Raw genomic sequence first — 18,552 nt, forward strand, 5'->3', positions numbered from 1 at the left:
TAGCTTACCCTATGGTTACAACAGCAGGCTTAACAAGAGGCTTCTCTCAAGCTCTTTTCTGACTCACTTTCAGCTGTGTGGGACCCAAAGAGAGGAAGGAGATAGAAGAGGGAGGGAGCTGTTCGAGAGTGGCCAGGATAAGGTAAGAAGCTGAGAGGGGGAACAGGAGGCTCAGAGCCTAAGCATTAAAAGCAATGACTTGAAAAGCAAAAGGTGCCAAAGAAGGGAACCTGCAGGCCCTGGTCACAAGAATTTGTGAGAACTGTCAGGTCTTCAGGGCCAAGTGTGCCAGGCACCTGACTGAGAGCTGTTATCGCTGGCTGCCATCATGGCCTGAGAAATCCCAGTACTTAGGGCCTGCAAGAAACTGCAATCCCAGCTGAGACTGAAATTAGCAAACCCAACTTCTAGGCCCCAGGAGCTCTTATACATTCAGGGCTGACACCCAATAACCGAGGCCTGCGCACCAACTCTTAACACTAGAGGGCCCCAACTTCCCAGTCACACTGGCCAACACTACAGGGTGTTGTAACACTAGAGGGTGACACCACTCTTGCTACCTGCAGCTGGCAGCTCTCAGGAGGCAGAGGCAGATGGATCACTCGGTTCAAGGCCAGCATGGGTTTCAGAGCAAGTTCCAGAACAGCCAGGGCTATACAGAGAAACCCTGTCTCACAAACAAAACAAAACAAAACAAAACATCCCTCTAGAATTAAAGTAAGGTCATGGGTTCTGAATATTGTCCCTCTACCTCATCAAGTGTAATGATTGTACATCTTCTAGAAAATAATCTCCTTTTTGTCATTTGATAATATATATCTCAATCCCATAGTGATACTTGAGGTTAGATTTGAACTCGGATCAGAGCTCATAATATTTGAGCTATACATACTTTCATCCTGATTACCTGTAGACTAAAATTCGCAAATGACAAAGCATGAAAAGGAAAAGGAAAGGCTCCCGAAGCCTAGAAAGAGGAAGGTGAAACCAGGTAACCCCATAGGCCATCGTCCTCTGCGCGACCAGCAGTGGTCGCCAGAGCACAGGTTCCGGACCCCGCCCCCCCTGCCCGGGACACACGCGCGCGCGCATGCGTGTGTGCTCAGACGCATGCGCGCTGGCTCCCACTTGCACGGGGGCGCCAGCAGGGGCGGGGACGCGCACGGCGGAGGCGGAGCGGCGGCGGCGGCGGCGGCCGTGGCAGCGGCGTAGGGGGCCCAGGCTGCAGGGTGGCAGCCCGCGGCGGGCTCCAGGTAACCGAGGCGCCGCGCAGTGCCGAGCCGGCCGCCCGCCGCCGAGCCATGGAAATCGGCACCGAGATCAGCCGCAAGATCCGGGTGAGGCCCGCGTTGGCGGGCGCTGGGCATGGCGGGCAGGCGGTTGCCAGGAGTAACGGGGCGGGTGGGCCGGCCCGGCCTGCAGCGTCTCCTCCGCGCCGGCCGCCTCAGACGAAGCGCAGGCGCGGCGGTCGGCTCGGGGGACGCCAGCGGGCCCGTGAGAGGCACCGGGGCGGCGGCGGCGGCGGCTGCGGGAAGCGCCGCGCGGGGGGCGGGCGTCCCCTCCCCCACCTCCCGGTTGCGCGGGGCGGCTCTTTCACTGACGCGGTTTTCACAGGCACCTTTGCTGTTTTGTTTTGTTTTGTTTTTTTTTTTCTCCCTCTCAGAGTGCCATTAAGGGGAAATTACAAGAATTAGGAGCTTACGTAGGTAAGTCGATTCTCATCCTTCGCCTCCATATACTGTAGGGCTTGTAGCTGACTGGATGTGTGAGTGACTCTGCCCCAGAGCTCTTCGGGTGTCTGCCGTGAGAGCCCTGGTTTTCCTCTCCCCTCGTTCCATTGAGCCATCTATAGCAGCACCCCGAGGTCCCGTCCCCCAACCCCCATCTCCTGTCTAAGATGTTATTTTGAAATAGTCTAGCTTTTTTAACCTTCGGCTGAAACTGTCTTTTTTTTTTTTTTTTTTTTTTTAAGCACCCATGTTTGTTCGAATCTTGTTCTGTTTTTCCTGTTGTTACTTTCTCATCATGACCTTTAATTTGAGATCTCTCATTTTGGATATGAACATTATATGCTTCTGGCATTTGCCACAGAGCTGGTTTAGTAACTTTTATGTATTAGTTTTTTTATTTTTATTTTTTTATGTCCTTCCTACTCGAACCTGACAGTGGTGAGTTCATTTACCTCTTTTTTTGTTTGTTTGTTTGTTTTCAGAATGAGTGTTTTCTCTGAGCTAGGCATTGTTTAGCCATTAAAATGTAAATGATAATATCCCAGTTGTACAAATAGAGACAAAGGCTTCAGGTAGTTGAACAGGTCTGGGGGAGGAAGCCTGTCTGACCCTACTGATGGTGGCTTTGGGTGTAAATCATGGGTACCTTAAAATAGTAACTCAGGGTCTGAGACCCTTACTAACCCCTGGAGTCAAATTTGTTTTCATAATGGTTAGAAGGCTTGACATTAAACTATGTCTACACTTGGATTATACGAAAGCAGTGAGTTTTAAAAGGTGGTCACACTAGTTTTTACTAGAACTCTTGGTCAAATAATTGTAGTAAAAAAAAAAAAAAGTTCCGTCTAGAATGTTATCAATGAGACAGATAAAAAAACCGTTTTTTAAAACTGGCTTCTCAGTTGGGAGGTGGTGGCCCATGCCTTTAGTCCCAGCTCTCCAGAGGCAGAGGCAGGAGTGTCTGTGAGTTCAAGGCCAGCCTACTGTCTACCGAATAAGTTCCAGAACAGCCAGGGCTATTGCAACCCTGTCTCCAAAAACAAAACCAAACCCGACACTGTTGAGTATTTTGACTGTAAGAGCAGAGAAGTGCTTGTAAAATAGTAGTGTACTGAGCTGATACGATTGTTTTCAGAAAAGGCATTAGTGATTGCAAAGTAAGGTTGAAGTTTCAATCTGACATAGGCTGTTGTCATTTGGAAAGAAAGGACCTCAATTGAGTAAACGCCACTACCAGATTGGCCTGTAGGAGTGATTGACACGGGGAAGGGGGACAGGTTACTGTGCATGGTACCCTGGTTTGATGTAGCTGGGTGCTTTAAGGAAGCAGGCAGAGTAGGCCAGTCAGCAGCACTCCTCCAGGGTCTCTGCATTCCTTTCTGCCTCGAGTTTTCCGCCTCGAGTTTTTGACCTAATCTCCCTAGATGTCGGACCATATGCTGTAAGATGAAATAAACACTTTCCTCACCAACTACCTTTTGGTCACAGTGTTTTATCACAGTAGTAGAAAGCATTTTACATTCTAAGAAATGATAAACTGGTTTTGTGCACTTGTAGGCCAGAAAAAAAGCCAAAAGTTTCTATTGCCAATGACAAGTTGAACTTACAAATGAAAATTAAAACTTTGAAAGTTTGGGTTTCCCTCTGTGAACTTGAGAGCTTCCCAGAACTAAAAGATTCTGTGGTAAAATTGTGGAGGCACTAACAGTGTGACTTTACATAATGAAATGTCCTGTATGTCCTTGGTTCACCAGTGAACTAGCACTTTCTAAGTGCCTGCTCCATATTACCTTATGCAGAGGTAAAAGGCAGTAAAGGTTGTGTAGGTTGATTTTCGTCTAACAGTACAGAGGGTCAGTTGGTGTTAGATTCCATATTGTTAATTAATACTTGCTTGAGTTTCAGTGTAGTATCATAGAAGGATAGAAAGGTCTAGAAAGACTGTTAAAATACTCAAGGTACATATTTATGGGACTAGATTTTCTTTACATTCCTCAATATTAAACATCTTTATCACAGATTAAATGCAAAAAAAACAGATTAGAGTTCATTTGTCTTCTAGACATGATACAAAAGAGATGTATGGAAGTAGAAAGCAAGGCTATCCTCAGAACTGTGGTTTTTGTTTGGGAAACTTTAGCTTTAGAAAAACCATTAAGTTAATATAATTGGGCTGTTAGCCTGTGGTCTGTACACTGACGATTAAATCCTTTAAAATTATCCATTCTGAATTCATGTGGTAGATATTAGTGGATACACCAACCAGAAGGAACCTGTACTGAACAAGCTAAGAATTACTAGTTTGTACACGACAGTTGGTGGGTAGATTTCGGGTTTTTTCAGGATTGATATAAGACTCCTCATGGATATGAAAAAATGGAGCAGAACCAGAATGTTCTCAGTTTGAACTGTTTTTTCTTTACTACTAAGTGGGTGCCAGCTGTATGAGACCCACTGCGCGTGTATAACTGTGCTAATTGATGGCCAGGGTGAGGTCCAAGTATGTCACTGAGATACATTCAGTCCTGTCACTGAATTTTACAAATTTCAAAAAAGATTTTTTAGTTTTTAAAACATGCGCTTATAGTTGTTGTGTTTCTGAAAATACTGCTGGGATGGGTGGCAGTATTACTACTCTTTATAGATACATGGGATGTGGAGAGAGCTACGTTAGTGGCTGTCAGCAGATTGATGATTGGGAGCTCAGGTTTGGGGTCCTTGGTGCTTTTGTCAAACTTTATGAAAAATACTTAATTAAAGAATGGACGACAGCCAGGCCCTCTGGAGTGCCAGCGAATCTTCATAGTCGATCAGCTCCTTCCCTTCTGCTGCGTCCCAGTCTTTTCTTCTATGGCCCCGCCTTTTCTCCTTCCTCTTTACTTAAACCTAGGACCCCTGCAAACTCTTAGCACCATTACACTCCCGAATTGGAAATTCCTTAGGATTAACAGTTTCATGTTGGGTTCCAGTGGAAAGCCTGCAGTTTAATATCTGTCACTTGAGTTAACAAACATCATCCTTCAACTCTTTGAAGTAAAGCAACGTCTTTTTTTATGTTTGCAGTTTGTAGATGCATATATTTCACTGTCCAGAACAAGATGGCTTTTGTTTTCAGGGTTCTCCTCTTTGAGATGGGTTCTCATACAGTGCTGCTCAAGCTGGCTTGCTGTTCATCATATAGCTTGTGCCAGCCTCAAACTAACTGATCTTCCTGTTGCAGTCTCCTGGTTGCTGGAGTTACAGTCACGCCCTACTAGTAGCCATAGTTTCTCATATTTCTTTATGCTCAAAAAGAATCCCAGAGCTCTGGATGAGTGCTTTTCAAAGTGGGGTACAAAGAAGAACTCCCTTCCTTTAAAGCAAGCAGTGGGGAAACTCAGCTGTGCTCAGGTGGGAAGTTCAGTGGTGTGGCTGTGACAGTTCAGTTTTCATTCATGTGCTTGAGGTGAGAGCTTCTCTGAACCTTCCCAGTGGTTTTTGTTGTCTTCTATCCCCAGTATGCTGACTCGAATGTATTTCAGTGATCTTTCTGGACTCCGGAAGAATATTTTATGACCACATGCTAATTTTGCATTAGATTCTTGAATTTTCATCGTATTGTCTACTGAGAAGACAACTTGTGAATTTTAACAGCTTTGCTGAGAAATAATTGATAGTTTATATTGCACATATTTGAAGTGTGTTTGTGTATAAGTGTATTTGGCATGTTTTGATGTGTATCCTCCAAAAATCATCACCAGTCAGTTTGATAAATCTACTGGACTTGGTATAGCTCATTAGAGTCTGCCTAACTAACATTGTGCTCAAGATCCCTTGTTTGAGTCACTGGCATCTCTTTTTAAAAAACAAAAGGACTGAACATACTTATTCATACTCTCCCCTTCCTAAATTTACAGTAGCTACTCTGGCTTTGTAACCTGTTCTTATGCCTTTCCTTGTTCCCATTCTATACCAGGACAACCACTGCTCTTACAAAACTTTAGAAATACAAACTGATATAGCGACAACAATCATTTCATTGGTACTGTGAAAGAAAAATACCTGTCTGCCCAAGTATCTTAGCAGTCTTAGCTGTTTACCCAGAGTTACTGGTGTTGGATCATCACTAGTATGACATATAAATATGCATTAGCTTATTTTTTACAAGTACAACGAGAGCTTTTTTGAAACTTTAGCAAACCAAAAGATTGGCCACTTGTTACTTGCATTTTCTCACTTAGTGCATGCTTCCTTGAAATACTGCATTCTCTTTTTGTCCAGGTTCTGAATTAGAGTTTGGAGTCTTTTCCTTTCTTTTTTTAAAATGATTTATTTACTTTTATGTGCACTTGTGTTTCGCCTGCATGTATGTCTGTGTGAGGGTGTTGGATCCCCTGGAACTGGAGTTACAGACAGTGGTGAGCAGTCATATGTGTGCTAGGAACTCAACCCAGGTTCTCTGGAAGAACAGCCAATGCTCTTCAACAGTTGAGCTGTCTCTCCAGCCCCTAGGTGTTTTTCTCTTGAAACAAGTTTCTGGCATATGAACCTTTCTGTTTATGTAGAAATTATGAGTATTTTAGTTATTAAGGAAATTTTAATAAAGACATGTTTGAAGCTGGGTGTGTGTCAGTAGTCTCAGTATTTGGGAGGGCATAGGGAGGAAGATCAAGTTTTAAGATAATATCCCCATGGGATAGAGGCAGACACACACCCACTTTTCTCAGAAAGAAATTAGATTTCCTCATGACTTTGCTTCCTTACTAAATGTTCTTGGGCTTTTACCTCCCGTCGCTGTGTGGGGTTGCCACTGTCAGGGAGAGTCACGCTGAGTTGCCGTTTAACCGTCTCCATGCATTGGCACTAATAACTGAACTCTTGGCGTTACACTCGCTCTAGGGTTTGTGTAGTTACGCGATGTAACTGAAGTCCTCTGCCTTTACTGAGTAGAGTATATTTATTCCCTAGTGACATGGATACTGCTTTGAACAGAAAACTAAACAGTGCAATTATTGGGGACATATATATGCCATCTAGAAGTGTCTAGAAGTTGATGGACATTAAAAAGATTTCTTTCAAAAACCAGTACATTTTCTCAAAGGATTCCATGACCCAGGATGCCTAGTTTTATGACTAGAAATGCATCAGTTTTTTTTTCAATTCCTGGCCTTCTAAAAATGGAAGTACTTGTGGGGTGAAGGGGAAAAAAATGGTAGCTGAGCTTTCTTGTCTAGCCTCTGTTAGAAGGAGGTATGAATTATCAAGGCTACTTCTCTGTTTTTAAGCACATTGATTTTTGAGCAAAAACAAATATTGAGGAAACATTTAAAAGTTTGGTATACTTTTCCTTTTAAATAGATGAAGAACTTCCTGATTACATTATGGTGATGGTGGCCAACAAGAAAAGTCAGGACCAAATGACAGAGGACCTGTCCCTGTTTCTAGGGAACAACACAATTCGATTCACCGTATGGTATGTTTCTGAATATCTGTGCCTTGGAGCAAAGTCAGAGTTGGTATTGTGTCTAGAAGAGGAGCTTGGCAGTCTGTGAGGTTCACTGTGGAGAGGCTGGCTGTGAGCTGTAAAGCAGAGCCTCTGGAGGTTTCTTCATCTGTAAATCACCTGTGTATGTGAGTGTGAGAATAGCCTAGCTGATGCACACAGAGTGCATGTAGATACGCCTGCACCGTAGGAGCCCTTTATATATGTCAGCCATTTTTGTATCTCTCACCTCTGCAGTTCATTGTCGCACTACCCCCACTGATAGCACGCACACCCACTTACAGTGTACATCACATTTTGAGCTAGACTGGTTTTTGCCTTTTATGTGGAATATTTTTTTTTCCATTTTATTTTTGGTTTTATGTTAAGCTGTTTTGCTTTTCCTCACACATGTATGTCCCCATTTGACAGACAGTCACTTTCACAGTTTGGAATTTGAGCAACTTGATTTTTTTCATATAAATGACTCGTGATTTGGACTATGCTTTAATCAAACCACATGGGCCCTTAGATGAAAATAAGCATAAGATTGAGTTTAAAAAAGCCAGCTTGGTTGTCAGGCTTAAGGCTGAGTGAGAAAGGGGCAGGATGGTGGTGTGGCTGACACAGAGAGGAAATACTCATCAGAGGGACAACAGACTGAAGACCTATTTGCTACAGTCTTCATCGTCTCTGTGGCAACTGCATGTGACCATGCTGCTTTGAAAAATCTGCAGAATTTTCTGCTTCATACTACTCAGTTTTGGAGACATTATTAAGAGTACAATGATCCTTACATATTAACACACTGCTTCATTGTGGATATATACCCTACTTCATATAGTTTGTTCTAAAATATGCATGATGGTTTTTTTGTTTTGGTTTTGCGAGACAAGGTTTCTCTGTATAGCCTTGGCTGTCCTGGAACTTACTCTGTAGACCAGGCTGGCCTCGAACTCAGAAATCCGCCTGCCTCTGCCTCCCAAGTGCTGGGATTAAAGGCATGCACCACCAAGCCCAGCACGCATGATGTTTTTGACTGAGGAAATTATACTATGATTGTGAACACATCTTTTTAAAGTAGTCAGTTTTGCTTCGTAAGCATTGTTGTGACCTGGCCTTTGGTTAACCCTTTAGATCACTTTGGGTTTGCAGCCCAGCTAATCTAAACCAAAAGATTGACCTGATAGGTTCTTTTTCAGATGACTTAATAGACTGTGTAAGACATTTCTTAAACCAGTATACAATTTACTGAATGTGAACTTAAAGTCTAAATGAGTTTCTCATCATGCTACAAATGCAGTTTCACATGTTCTCTTGCAAGGAGTCATTTCTTCACTTTGGTACTTTCACCAGTGGTCACTAGTATTAAACAGACTATCCTGGTTTTGTTTTGTTTTGTTTTGTTCTGTTTTTTTGAGACAGGGTTTCTCTGTGTAGCCCTGGCTATCCTGGAACTCACTCTGTAGACCAGGCTGGCCTTGAACTCAGAAATCCGCCTGCCTCTGCCTCCCAAGTGCTGGGATTAAAGGCATGCGCACCACTGCCTGTCTCGACTATCCTGATTTTTAATTATTTTTTGGTTAGTATATGTATGTGTTTTGTATGTAGATACACAAGATGTGCATGCATTGTGTATTTATATTTATAGGCCTGAATTGGACATTGGTGTCTTGCTGGATCATGCACCATTTTGTTTGTTGAGACAGGGTTTCTCACTGAACCTAGAGCTTACCAGTTACTTTTGGTCTATCTAGACCGCTTGTCCACATGGTCCCCTGTGAGTCCCAAGGTCCTGTCTGCCTTATGAGTGCTAGTATTACAGGTGCCTTCCAACACCCAGCTCTTTCATAGGATCTATGAATCAGCTCTATTAGCCACAGCTGAACCTAGTGTGTAAAGGTGTGTGTTGTCGTGTGTCTGTCATCCCCCGTCCTTCCAGCCCAGCCCAACCCTATCCTGGGTTTTTTTTTGGGTTTTGTTTTTTTGCTCTCAGTTTTATAACTTTACACTGAGGTCCCCCCACTCTATCCTGCTTTTTTCTTTTCTTTTTTTTTTTAAACCCTGAAATAATTGTGTCCATGAGGAAACTGACCGTGAGTGGAGCCTAAGTGAAACACCAGGAAACTCTGGTGTTTGTGAGGGGCTTTGAAAGATTGGCTGTGCATTGCCTTTGATGTGCTATTAAGAAAGGTTCTGTTAGAGCAGAGTTGTAGCCGGCCTGCTTAATTTTGAAAGTAAGAGTTAGAGTAAAGTTGGATAGCATATTTTAAAGTTCTTTTAACTTTATTCATTTTTCATAATTACATTGTCCAAGAAGCCAGTTAAAATAGTTAAAATAAATATTAACTGCTAGATTAGGGTGTGTAGATCATAGGTAGACTATGTGTTTAGCATGTATACATAGACCTTAGTTTAACCCTATAGGAGAGGGTGAGGGAGGAAGGCAGGGGGAGAGAGCATGCGCGTGTGCATGCACACACACACACACACACAGGTAAAACAGCTGTGATAGACAGTATTATGTGCTTGAGATACCTCTCTTGTTTTACTATAAGCTGTTTTGATCTTTAGTTCCTAAGAAGCAAGGTTTGTTTTGTTTTGTTTTGTTTCTTTGTTAAGACTTGTCAGGCGATGTTTTTTGTCTTCTTTTTTCCTTTGGTTCTGGTTCTGGGGGTTGACCCAGGGCCTTGTGTGTGTTCGTTTCTAACATTCTGTTTTGGATATGCTGACACACAGTGTATTCCTAGCTACCTGGGAGGCTGAGGTAAGAGGTTCACAAGTTCAAGGCCAGCTTAGACAACTTAGACCCTGACTCAAAAAGTAACAAGAGAGCTGTGGGTGTGTATCAGTGATAGATAGTACAGAAGGCTTGCTGAATGGTATGCATAAGGCTGTGGGTTCAATTTCCAGTACTTTAGCTGTGTGCTGCTGAGCCACCTCACCCACCCGAGGTGGGAGGGCGTGGGTGCTGCTGCTTCCTCCTCTCCCTCCTTCCCCCCTCCTTCCTCTTCCAGAGGGTAAATGTTAAAATTTTTTTGTCTTTATTCTTTGGTATGTATGTAAGGCCTTTTAAAATAGAAATAATGTATAATTGGAAAGTTTGGCTTAGTATCATTAAATGCCTTTGAAAGAACTAATCTGGATGTAATGTCATCAGATTTAGTGTGGCAGTTGGAATCAAATTTTTGTTATGGAAGGCTTTGTTTTGTTTTGTGTTTTGTTTTAGGCTCCATGGTGTATTAGATAAACTGCGCTCTGTCACAACTGGTAAGCTATGTAAAACTGACCGCTTTCTGAAATCTCTGCTTGCTACAGTATGTGACCCTTTATAAAGTCATTCAGTTATGTTGCTGTTGGAAGAGCATCAGCAACTTTGAAGAGATAGTGGTTCATTTAAACTGAAAGAACAATAAACTTACTGTGATTTGACAGTGAGCAAGACAGTGCCATGTATCTGAAGTAATCATAAATCTGCACAGGCTTTGACCTTAATGATACCTCACTGCTTTATAGTTGAAAGATATCTAAAGGCCTGGTGATAATAAACCAGATAAACGATTATGATGTGTAAGGATACCACTCAGGAACTAAAAGCAATGTGAAATGAGAAGAGAGCACACCCAACAAATATCCTAGTATTTACAACATAAGTGGGAATATTCTTGTGGTGGTAGCGGTGACGATGATAATAATTGACTGTTGAGGGAGTTCTTATATCCCATGCCTGTACTCTCAGGTGCCTTTTAACCCCTAGTGCTTAAAATCTACTTTAAAATCTCATAATAACTCCAGCTCTGCTTTTAAACTATCACATTTGAGGAACTAGAGATGTAACTCAATTGCTAGAGTGCTTGCCTAGCATGTAAGAAGCCCCAGGTTTAGTCCCGACCACTGAAAACACTTGGGAAAGTGGCACTCGCCCAGAGTTGCAGTACTCCAGAGGTGGAGCCAGGAGAATCAGAAGTTAAGGTCGTCCTTTTTAGTATATCCGGTCACCCTGGGCCTCGGAGACTAGTTTTTGCATTTTTTTTAAATGAACTTGAAGTACTTAATTAAAATGTTTTCTATATTGAATGTACTGCTTTTGAACTGGTAGTGAGGGGGAAGGAGGGATAAGGAAAAGATTACCAGGATCATGGTTTTTGTTTGTTTGTTTGTTTGTTTTTTTGCAGAGCCCTCTAGTTTAAAGTCTCCTGATACCAGCATCTTTGATAGTAACGTGCCTTCAAACAAGAGCAGTTTCAGTCGGGGAGATGAGAGACGGCACGAAGCTGCCGTCCCTCCCCTTGCTGTTTCTAGTTCTAGACCTGAAAAAAGGGATTCCAGAGTTTCTACAAGTTCACAGGAGCAGAAATCCACTAATGTCAGGTAAAAGTCCAGTATCTGCTATGGCCAGATGGGTATGTTGATGTTACACTTATGTTAATTATTATGTCTGTTAGTTCCTATTTTCAGCAATTTTTGGAACTAGTGAAGTAATCGTGGATTAGTTATTCCTTGCCACTTATTGTTACTATAAAATGCCCAATAGGACATATTGGAGGAGGAGGAGGAGGAGACTTGGTTTTGGCTCAGAGTTCAGCAGGCTCTCAGTTTATCATAGCAGCAGACTAGATAGAGTTCATGTAGCAGAATCACATGAAAGAAAGAGATTCCTAACGTTATAGTAGACAGGGGAGCAGAGAAAACTGAACCAGATCCTGGGTTGGATATTATCAGCAATGCTCTGTTCCTAGACACTAGTGACCTATGTTGGCCAGTCGGGCTCTACCTCCTAAAAGGATCTATAGCCTTGAAATTAGCATAGTGAACTAAGGATCAAGTCTTCAATATGTGTGTGAACCCTGAGCGTATCTGGTGCCTCTAGAGACCAGAAGAAGGCATAGGCGATCCCTTGGCACTAGAGTTACAGATGGTTGTGAGTCACCATTTGGGTGCTGGCACTTCAACTCAAATCCTTTGGAAAAGCAAGCAATGCTCTGGCCGTCTCCCTAGCCCCCTTCAGGTTCAGACCATAACAGATTGCGAGCAAGTTTTTGAATAAACTAATGGTGACCAGAATATGATTTTTTATTTTACATTTAGTAAATAAAAATTTAAAGTATGAGGGATGGGTGTGGTAGTATAAGCCTTTAACCTTTTTTCATTTGATGTATGTGGATGTTTTGTCTGTATTTGTGCACCATGTGCTTGTAGCACTGGTGGAGTTCGTCAGAGGGCTTTGGAGCCTCTGGAACTGGAGTTACACATAGCTATTAGTTGTCGTGTGGATGCTGGGAATGAAACCTGGATTATCTGGAAAAGTAGCCAGTTCTTAGAATCACTGAGTCCTCTAGCCCTAGTACAAGCCTTTAATCGAAGTACTTGGGAGGTAGAGTCAGGTGGGTGTATTTCAAGCCAGCCAGAGCTACATAGAGTGAGACCCTGTCTCTAAAAATAAATAAATAAATAAATAAAATAAAAAATCAAGAATGACTATAATTTGAAAGTAGTGAATGACTATTTAAAAGGTCTCCATACTACTTAATTAAAATTTTTTTTGAATAAACATTCTTTTAAGATTAGCGAATAATGCTTTAGTTTTGGTATAATGTTGTGTTTTTCTTCATTTATAGACATTCATATGATGATGGAGCTTCCACCCGGCTAATGTCAACAGTGAAACCTCTGAGGGAACCAGCACCCTCTGAAGATGTGATTGATATCAAGCCAGAACCAGATGATCTCATTGATGAAGACCTCAATTTTGTGCAGGAGAATCCCTTATCTCAGAAAAAACCTACAGTGACACTTACATACGGTTCTTCTCGCCCTTCTATTGAAATTTATCGACCACCTGCAAGTAGAAATGCAGACACTGGTACTCACTTAAACAGGCTGCAACTTCATCCGCAGCAAAGCAGTGCTCACGCTGCCAAGCAGCTGGATGTACAGAGCAGCCAGGTATACGAAGCAGGACGGTTGTGTGAGCCACCAGTGCTTAGCAGCGTAGAAGACACTTATAGCCCCTTCTTCAGAAACAACTTGGATAAAATGAGTATTGAGGTTTGTATAGATGTATATAGATTCTGGCTTGCTAGGCTAGAGATTGGCAGTTGTGGATTCCAAATATAACTTACATAACTAAACACATTGTGTGTTTCTCTTAAATAGTGTCCTCTCTTGGACTGGCTGTCTAGAGGGGTTTTTATGTCATGCACATATGCCTTCTGATTTTGGCATTTTGAGCTAGCTTTTCTTTTTGGCATTTGTGTAGATGTGTCAGTTTTAGCTTTCAGCAACCTTTATAACTCGCTTTTAATAGTTTCCTTAACAGTGCTGTATGCAACTGTTATGAAATAAATTTAAAGTTCTTTTGAGTTAGCTGTTTGAGGAGACATTTTTCATTTTTTTTAATAAAGCCAGTCCTTTCAGTACTTTTTTTTTTAATTTTTTAAGATTTATTTGATTATATGAGTACACTGTAGCTGTACAGATGGTTGTGAGCCTTCATGTGGTTGTTGGGAATTGAATTTAGGACCTCTGCTCACCCCGTTCAGCCCCACTTGCTCGGTCCCCTGTTCTGGCCCAAAAGTTTATTTATATTTTATATCTAAGTACACTGTAGCTGTCTTCAGACACACCAGAAGAGGGCGTTGGATCCCATTACAGATAGTTGTGAGCCACCATGAGGTTGCTGGGATTTGAACTTGGGACCTTTGGCAGAGCAGTCAGTGCTCTTACCTGCTGAGCCATCTCAACAGCCCTTTTCAGTTCTTAAGATGGTCTTAAATTGAAAACATATTACTGTGTTAGTACTTCATTTTCAATGCAAAGTAAGCTTAAATTTATCTCATTGTAGGACGAAAACTTTCGAAAGAGAAAATTGCCAGTGGTGAGTTCGGTTGTTAAAGTAAAAAGATTTAGTCATGATGGAGAAGAGGAGGAAGAAGATGAGGATTATGGGACCCGCATAGGAAGCTTGTCCAGCAGCGTGTCAGTACCAGCAAAGCCTGAGAGGAGGTGTGTGACCATAGCTGTAAATTAATCTTAAACTGCCCGATGTAGCTGCAGGGTTTTGTCTGATTGTTTCTTTTGACAGTTCTGGGGAAGAAGCCTGGGGGCTGTGCATGCTAATGGTAGATAAGTGCTCTGGTACTAAGCTGTCTGACAGCATCACCTGGGTTTTGGAAGATACATACTAATGGAAGAGGGCTTGCTTAAATTGGAGAGAATTGCAAAGACTACTAGAACTGGATGAGGGAGAAAATGTTAATATGGAGTCGTCTTTGAAAAAGCTGTAGGGTTCCAATCTAATTGACATGTTCTAAAATCTGTAACTGCTACTGCTAGGTTTAAAACAGGCTGTATAGTAACAGCGTAATAGATGGTTAGCATGTAAAGAACTGCAATTGAAAACTTGATAAAAATACTTTTTCTTAAAACTCTTTTAGACCTTCTCTTCCACCTTCTAAACAAGCTAACAAGAATCTAATTTTGAAGGCTATCTCTGAAGCTCAAGAGTCTGTAACAAAAACAACTAACTATTCTGCAGGTAATTTCAATGTAGTATGTCTGTACTGGTAAGAGATTGCTTCTTTAAGTTGAGCATGCTTGTCTTCATGTGTAAAGTTAAAGGTTCCTGTTGCATACCAAAAGCAGGGTCAGAGTCTTCTAGAAGCAGGGCCTTAAAGGATTTTAACAGCTTGAAAAACTGTCACAGGAGTTCTTTGAGCATAGAAAACTCTCACATGCATAAACTTGATAAAATCCACAAATTATAAAGGGAATTTTGAAAAACGTGAGACTTTCATATTAGTACCATTTAACTCAATATTATATTTGTACTTATGTGTAAAAGGAACAGAATTGTATAATAACGGTTCCTGAGGTAGAGGAGTCTGTAGTTACTTTTTTGCTGTGCTGGCAGATTGAATTCTTGGCCTTATGCATGCTTGGTCCTGTTCCACTGAACCACATCCCTGGACCCAAGGCAGTCATTTATTTAAAGCTACTACATGAATACACCAGTCTGTTTTCCTTTGGTGGAACCTGGTAATAGAATGCCAGGCAGAGAATTGTTTTGCCCTTACCCTAATTAAAATAGAAGCTCTAAAATCATTTGATGTCAAATATTGAGGTGTCTAGTTTTTATAACAAAATTTTCTTATAGAATGTTCATTCTAATCTGCCAATGGTGAGTGTTTTGTGTTGGTGCTACATTCTGTCCACCTTTTCATCTGCTGGAGCCAGTGAAAAATTTTGTGGTACTAAGCTGATAGAAATCGCCAGATCTGAAGTTACTTTCTTTTTTTGGTTTGTTTGTTTGGTTTTTTGAGACAGGGTTTCTCTGTGTAGCTCTGGCTGTCCTGGAACTCACTCTGTAGACCAGGCTGGCCTTGAACTGAGAAATCCACCTGCCTCTGCCTCCCGAGTGCCGGGATTAAAGTCGTGCGCCACCATGCCCGGCCTGAAATTATCCTCAAGCTTTTATTGTGAATTTGGTGGATGTCCTCACAGCATTCTTCTCCTTGCCCTTTGTCACACATCACCGTTTCTTGAATTGAAGTAAAAAAATTTTGGTACTTCTCTACCTTCTCATCTCTCATTTACCCTTGACATTCCGACATCAGTAGATCTTTATATATAGAGTAAGGATGGTCAGGTAGAAGCCTGCACTGCTCTAACAGTTCACCTCTGTACACTCGCTTTTCTTATACAGCAGCGATAGTGCTTAGAATAAGAGTCTCAAAGGATTTTCATGACCTTGAAATACCTCACTTTTTAATTTTATATTTATGAGTTTTTTGCTTGCATGGACGGCAGAAAAGAGCTTTGATTGGATCCCTTGGAGTTGTAGTTACTGATGTTTGTGAGCCACCATGTAGACTCTGAGAATAGAACCCTACTCCTCTGGAAGAACAGCTGTTACAGAATTAATATGCCTTTCCACTAAGAAATCACTCCAAGTAGTCACAGATTAATAAAGGATATCTTTGTTGGTTCTGGCTGATATACAAGCCATGAACAGAAAGATTTACCAGCATCCTAGCTATGCTTTAGACTATATTCTGTATATGCTCTCATCTTTAAATCACTTGGAGGCCTGGCCTCCAAATCTCATTTTTGAACAGTTTAGAGACAGGATACTACACGTCTGACCATTTGGACAAATGGGAGATTTACACAGCAAAAATGTTGTCACAGTTGCTGAAGTACATCAGTGTTGTGAATGTGCCCCCATTTCTCATAGTAGTTATTCAGGATGACTCTGCCCCATGGCAAAATTACGCTTCCTGGAAAGAGAACCAGGACTTGCTGGCAGAGTGGGACTTAAAAAATGAAGGCTGTTACCCAGTGCTTTTCCTGTTAGAGCTGCCTATAGAAACCTGGTTTTTGTCTCTTTGCTGTGGGTTCTATGTGTAGGTGGTTAAATCAAGAGTGTATCCTTTTATCCCAATAAAAAAACAAAGCCTAATTGGTAGCATATTAGTGAACAAATCTCTGGGGTGGGAGTTGGGGATTTTTCTGTTTTGTTTTGTTTGAAACATATTTTTATTTTGTAGCTCTGGCTGTCCTGGAGCTCACTATGTAGATTAGACTGGCCTTAGACTCTTCCCCTGTCAGCCTCCCAAGTCTGAGATTAAAGGTGTGCACCCCGATACCCCCACTTTTTTATTTTTGGTTTTTCGAGACAGGGTTTCTCTTTATAGCTCTGACTGTCCTGGAGCTTACTTTGTAGACCAGGCTGGCCTCGAACTCAGAAATCCGCCTGCCTCTGCCTCCCGAGTGCTGGGATTAAAGGCGTGCGCCACCACGCCCGGCTCCGATACCTCCACTCTTAATGAAAAAGTTGTAATAGAAACATTTTCTTGTAAGCCTAAATTTTAATTATGTTAGAGCTATATAAACCAGCCCTTTCTTCAGTTTCTAACAACTTTAGTTAACAGAAATAGTAAGGCTTGAGTTATGTTAGTGGCAGCATTCCTTGAATAAATTCTTTGTGTAACTTATTTCCCAAGCAAGTTTAGTAGATCTTCTATAAAACCAGTTTATTGCTCCCAGTTTTTCCTAGGTCACAGCCAGTGCTTCTAACAACTGTCTCCAACTATTTCAGAAGTAGAGTATTGGGCTGGAGAGATGGCTCAACATTTAAGACAGCACTAGCTGCTCTTCAGAGAACCTGGGTCCGGTCCTAGTTCACAGGGGTCCAATACATTCTTCTGACCTCCACAGGTGCTGGCAGACACGTGGTGCACATGCGTGCGTGTGGGCAAAACACATAATTCTAAAAAGAAATTTTAAAAAGTAGTTGGAGATGCCCATATTTCAAGAAATAACATCGAACCTGGTTCTATATGCCTGCAATCTTAGCACTTGGGAAATAGAGGCAAGAGATTAAGATAATTTTGAACTTAGTAGTAAATTTGAGACCAGCTTGGTCTACACAAAAGAATTTTTTAAAAATAGCATTTGAACAATTCATTCTTTGCCTACTTAAGTTACAGTTTGAATCACTGTGAGACCCTGGATCACTGCATCTGGTTATCTCATACATGATAGATACACAAACACTCTCCCTCACTCATTCACTCTTTCACTCCATTGTGTGTGTGTGCTTTTGCTGGTTTGGTTTGGTTTGGATTTTTTAAAATAGGCTCTCACTGTGTAGTCTAGTCTGGTCCAGTACTACTGCACTAACTTGTTGAGTGCCGAGATTCAAGCTTTAGAGGCTGCTTACACACAACTAAGGCGAATGAGTTGAATGTAGTTCCTTTGCTTTGAATACCTTAACTGTTCTGAACCCAAGGTTGGAATTTGTATTTAACAGGTGATATTAACCGTGGAGTTATGAAGTTGTAACCATGGGTGTATTTTCCTTTCTTTTGCTTTTATGTAAAGTTCCACAGAAACAGACACTTCCAGTTGCTCCCAGAACTCGAACTTCTCAAGAAGAATTGCTAGCAGAAATGGTCCAGGGGCAAAACAGGGCCCCCAGAATAAGTCCCCCTGTTAAACAAGAGGAAGCAAAAGGAGATAATACAGAAAAAATTCAAGGTAAGAGTTAACCACTTCACTCTTACACTTTACCCATGGAATACTAAATATTTTCAGATAAGTTTTAATGGGTAATTGTTATCCTGTAAAGAAAGTGATAAATGAGGTACTCAAAGGATGAGCTATGTGAACAATTACAAGCTGCCATGTGGATGCTGAGAACTGCTCTCTAGGCTAAGCAACACATGCTTTAACTGCTGTTGCCTCACCCCATCTCCAGGGCTTTTAGAAACCATTTTCCCTTCCTTACATAGCCTTTTGTTTACCTCTTCTCTTCTCTTCTCTTCTCTTCTCTTCTCTTCTCTTCTCTTCTCTTCTCTT

General features: G+C 41.7%; 1 protein-coding gene across 2 annotated transcripts in view; it reads left to right on the forward strand.

Moving 5' to 3' along the window:
• The first annotated feature begins 1,158 nt into the window (after nucleotides 1–1,158).
• Nucleotides 1,159–18,552, forward strand: part of Zc3h14 (zinc finger CCCH-type containing 14) — a 39,310-nt gene continuing 21,916 nt past the window's right edge. For both annotated transcript variants that reach the window (XM_021178630.1, XM_021178631.1), the window contains exons 1-9: nucleotides 1,159–1,337; nucleotides 1,664–1,706; nucleotides 7,068–7,182; nucleotides 10,421–10,461; nucleotides 11,367–11,562; nucleotides 12,810–13,239; nucleotides 14,036–14,196; nucleotides 14,628–14,728; nucleotides 18,076–18,231. In XM_021178630.1, coding sequence (XP_021034289.1) covers nucleotides 1,302–1,337; nucleotides 1,664–1,706; nucleotides 7,068–7,182; nucleotides 10,421–10,461; nucleotides 11,367–11,562; nucleotides 12,810–13,239; nucleotides 14,036–14,196; nucleotides 14,628–14,728; nucleotides 18,076–18,231 — 1,279 coding nt within the window. In that variant the 5' untranslated portion in view covers nucleotides 1,159–1,301. The remainder of the gene's footprint in view (nucleotides 1,338–1,663; nucleotides 1,707–7,067; nucleotides 7,183–10,420; nucleotides 10,462–11,366; nucleotides 11,563–12,809; nucleotides 13,240–14,035; nucleotides 14,197–14,627; nucleotides 14,729–18,075; nucleotides 18,232–18,552) is intronic.

The sequence above is a fragment of the Mus caroli genome, chromosome 12 (genome assembly GCF_900094665.2).
Source record: "Mus caroli chromosome 12, CAROLI_EIJ_v1.1, whole genome shotgun sequence".
NCBI lineage: Eukaryota > Metazoa > Chordata > Mammalia > Rodentia > Muridae > Mus > Mus caroli.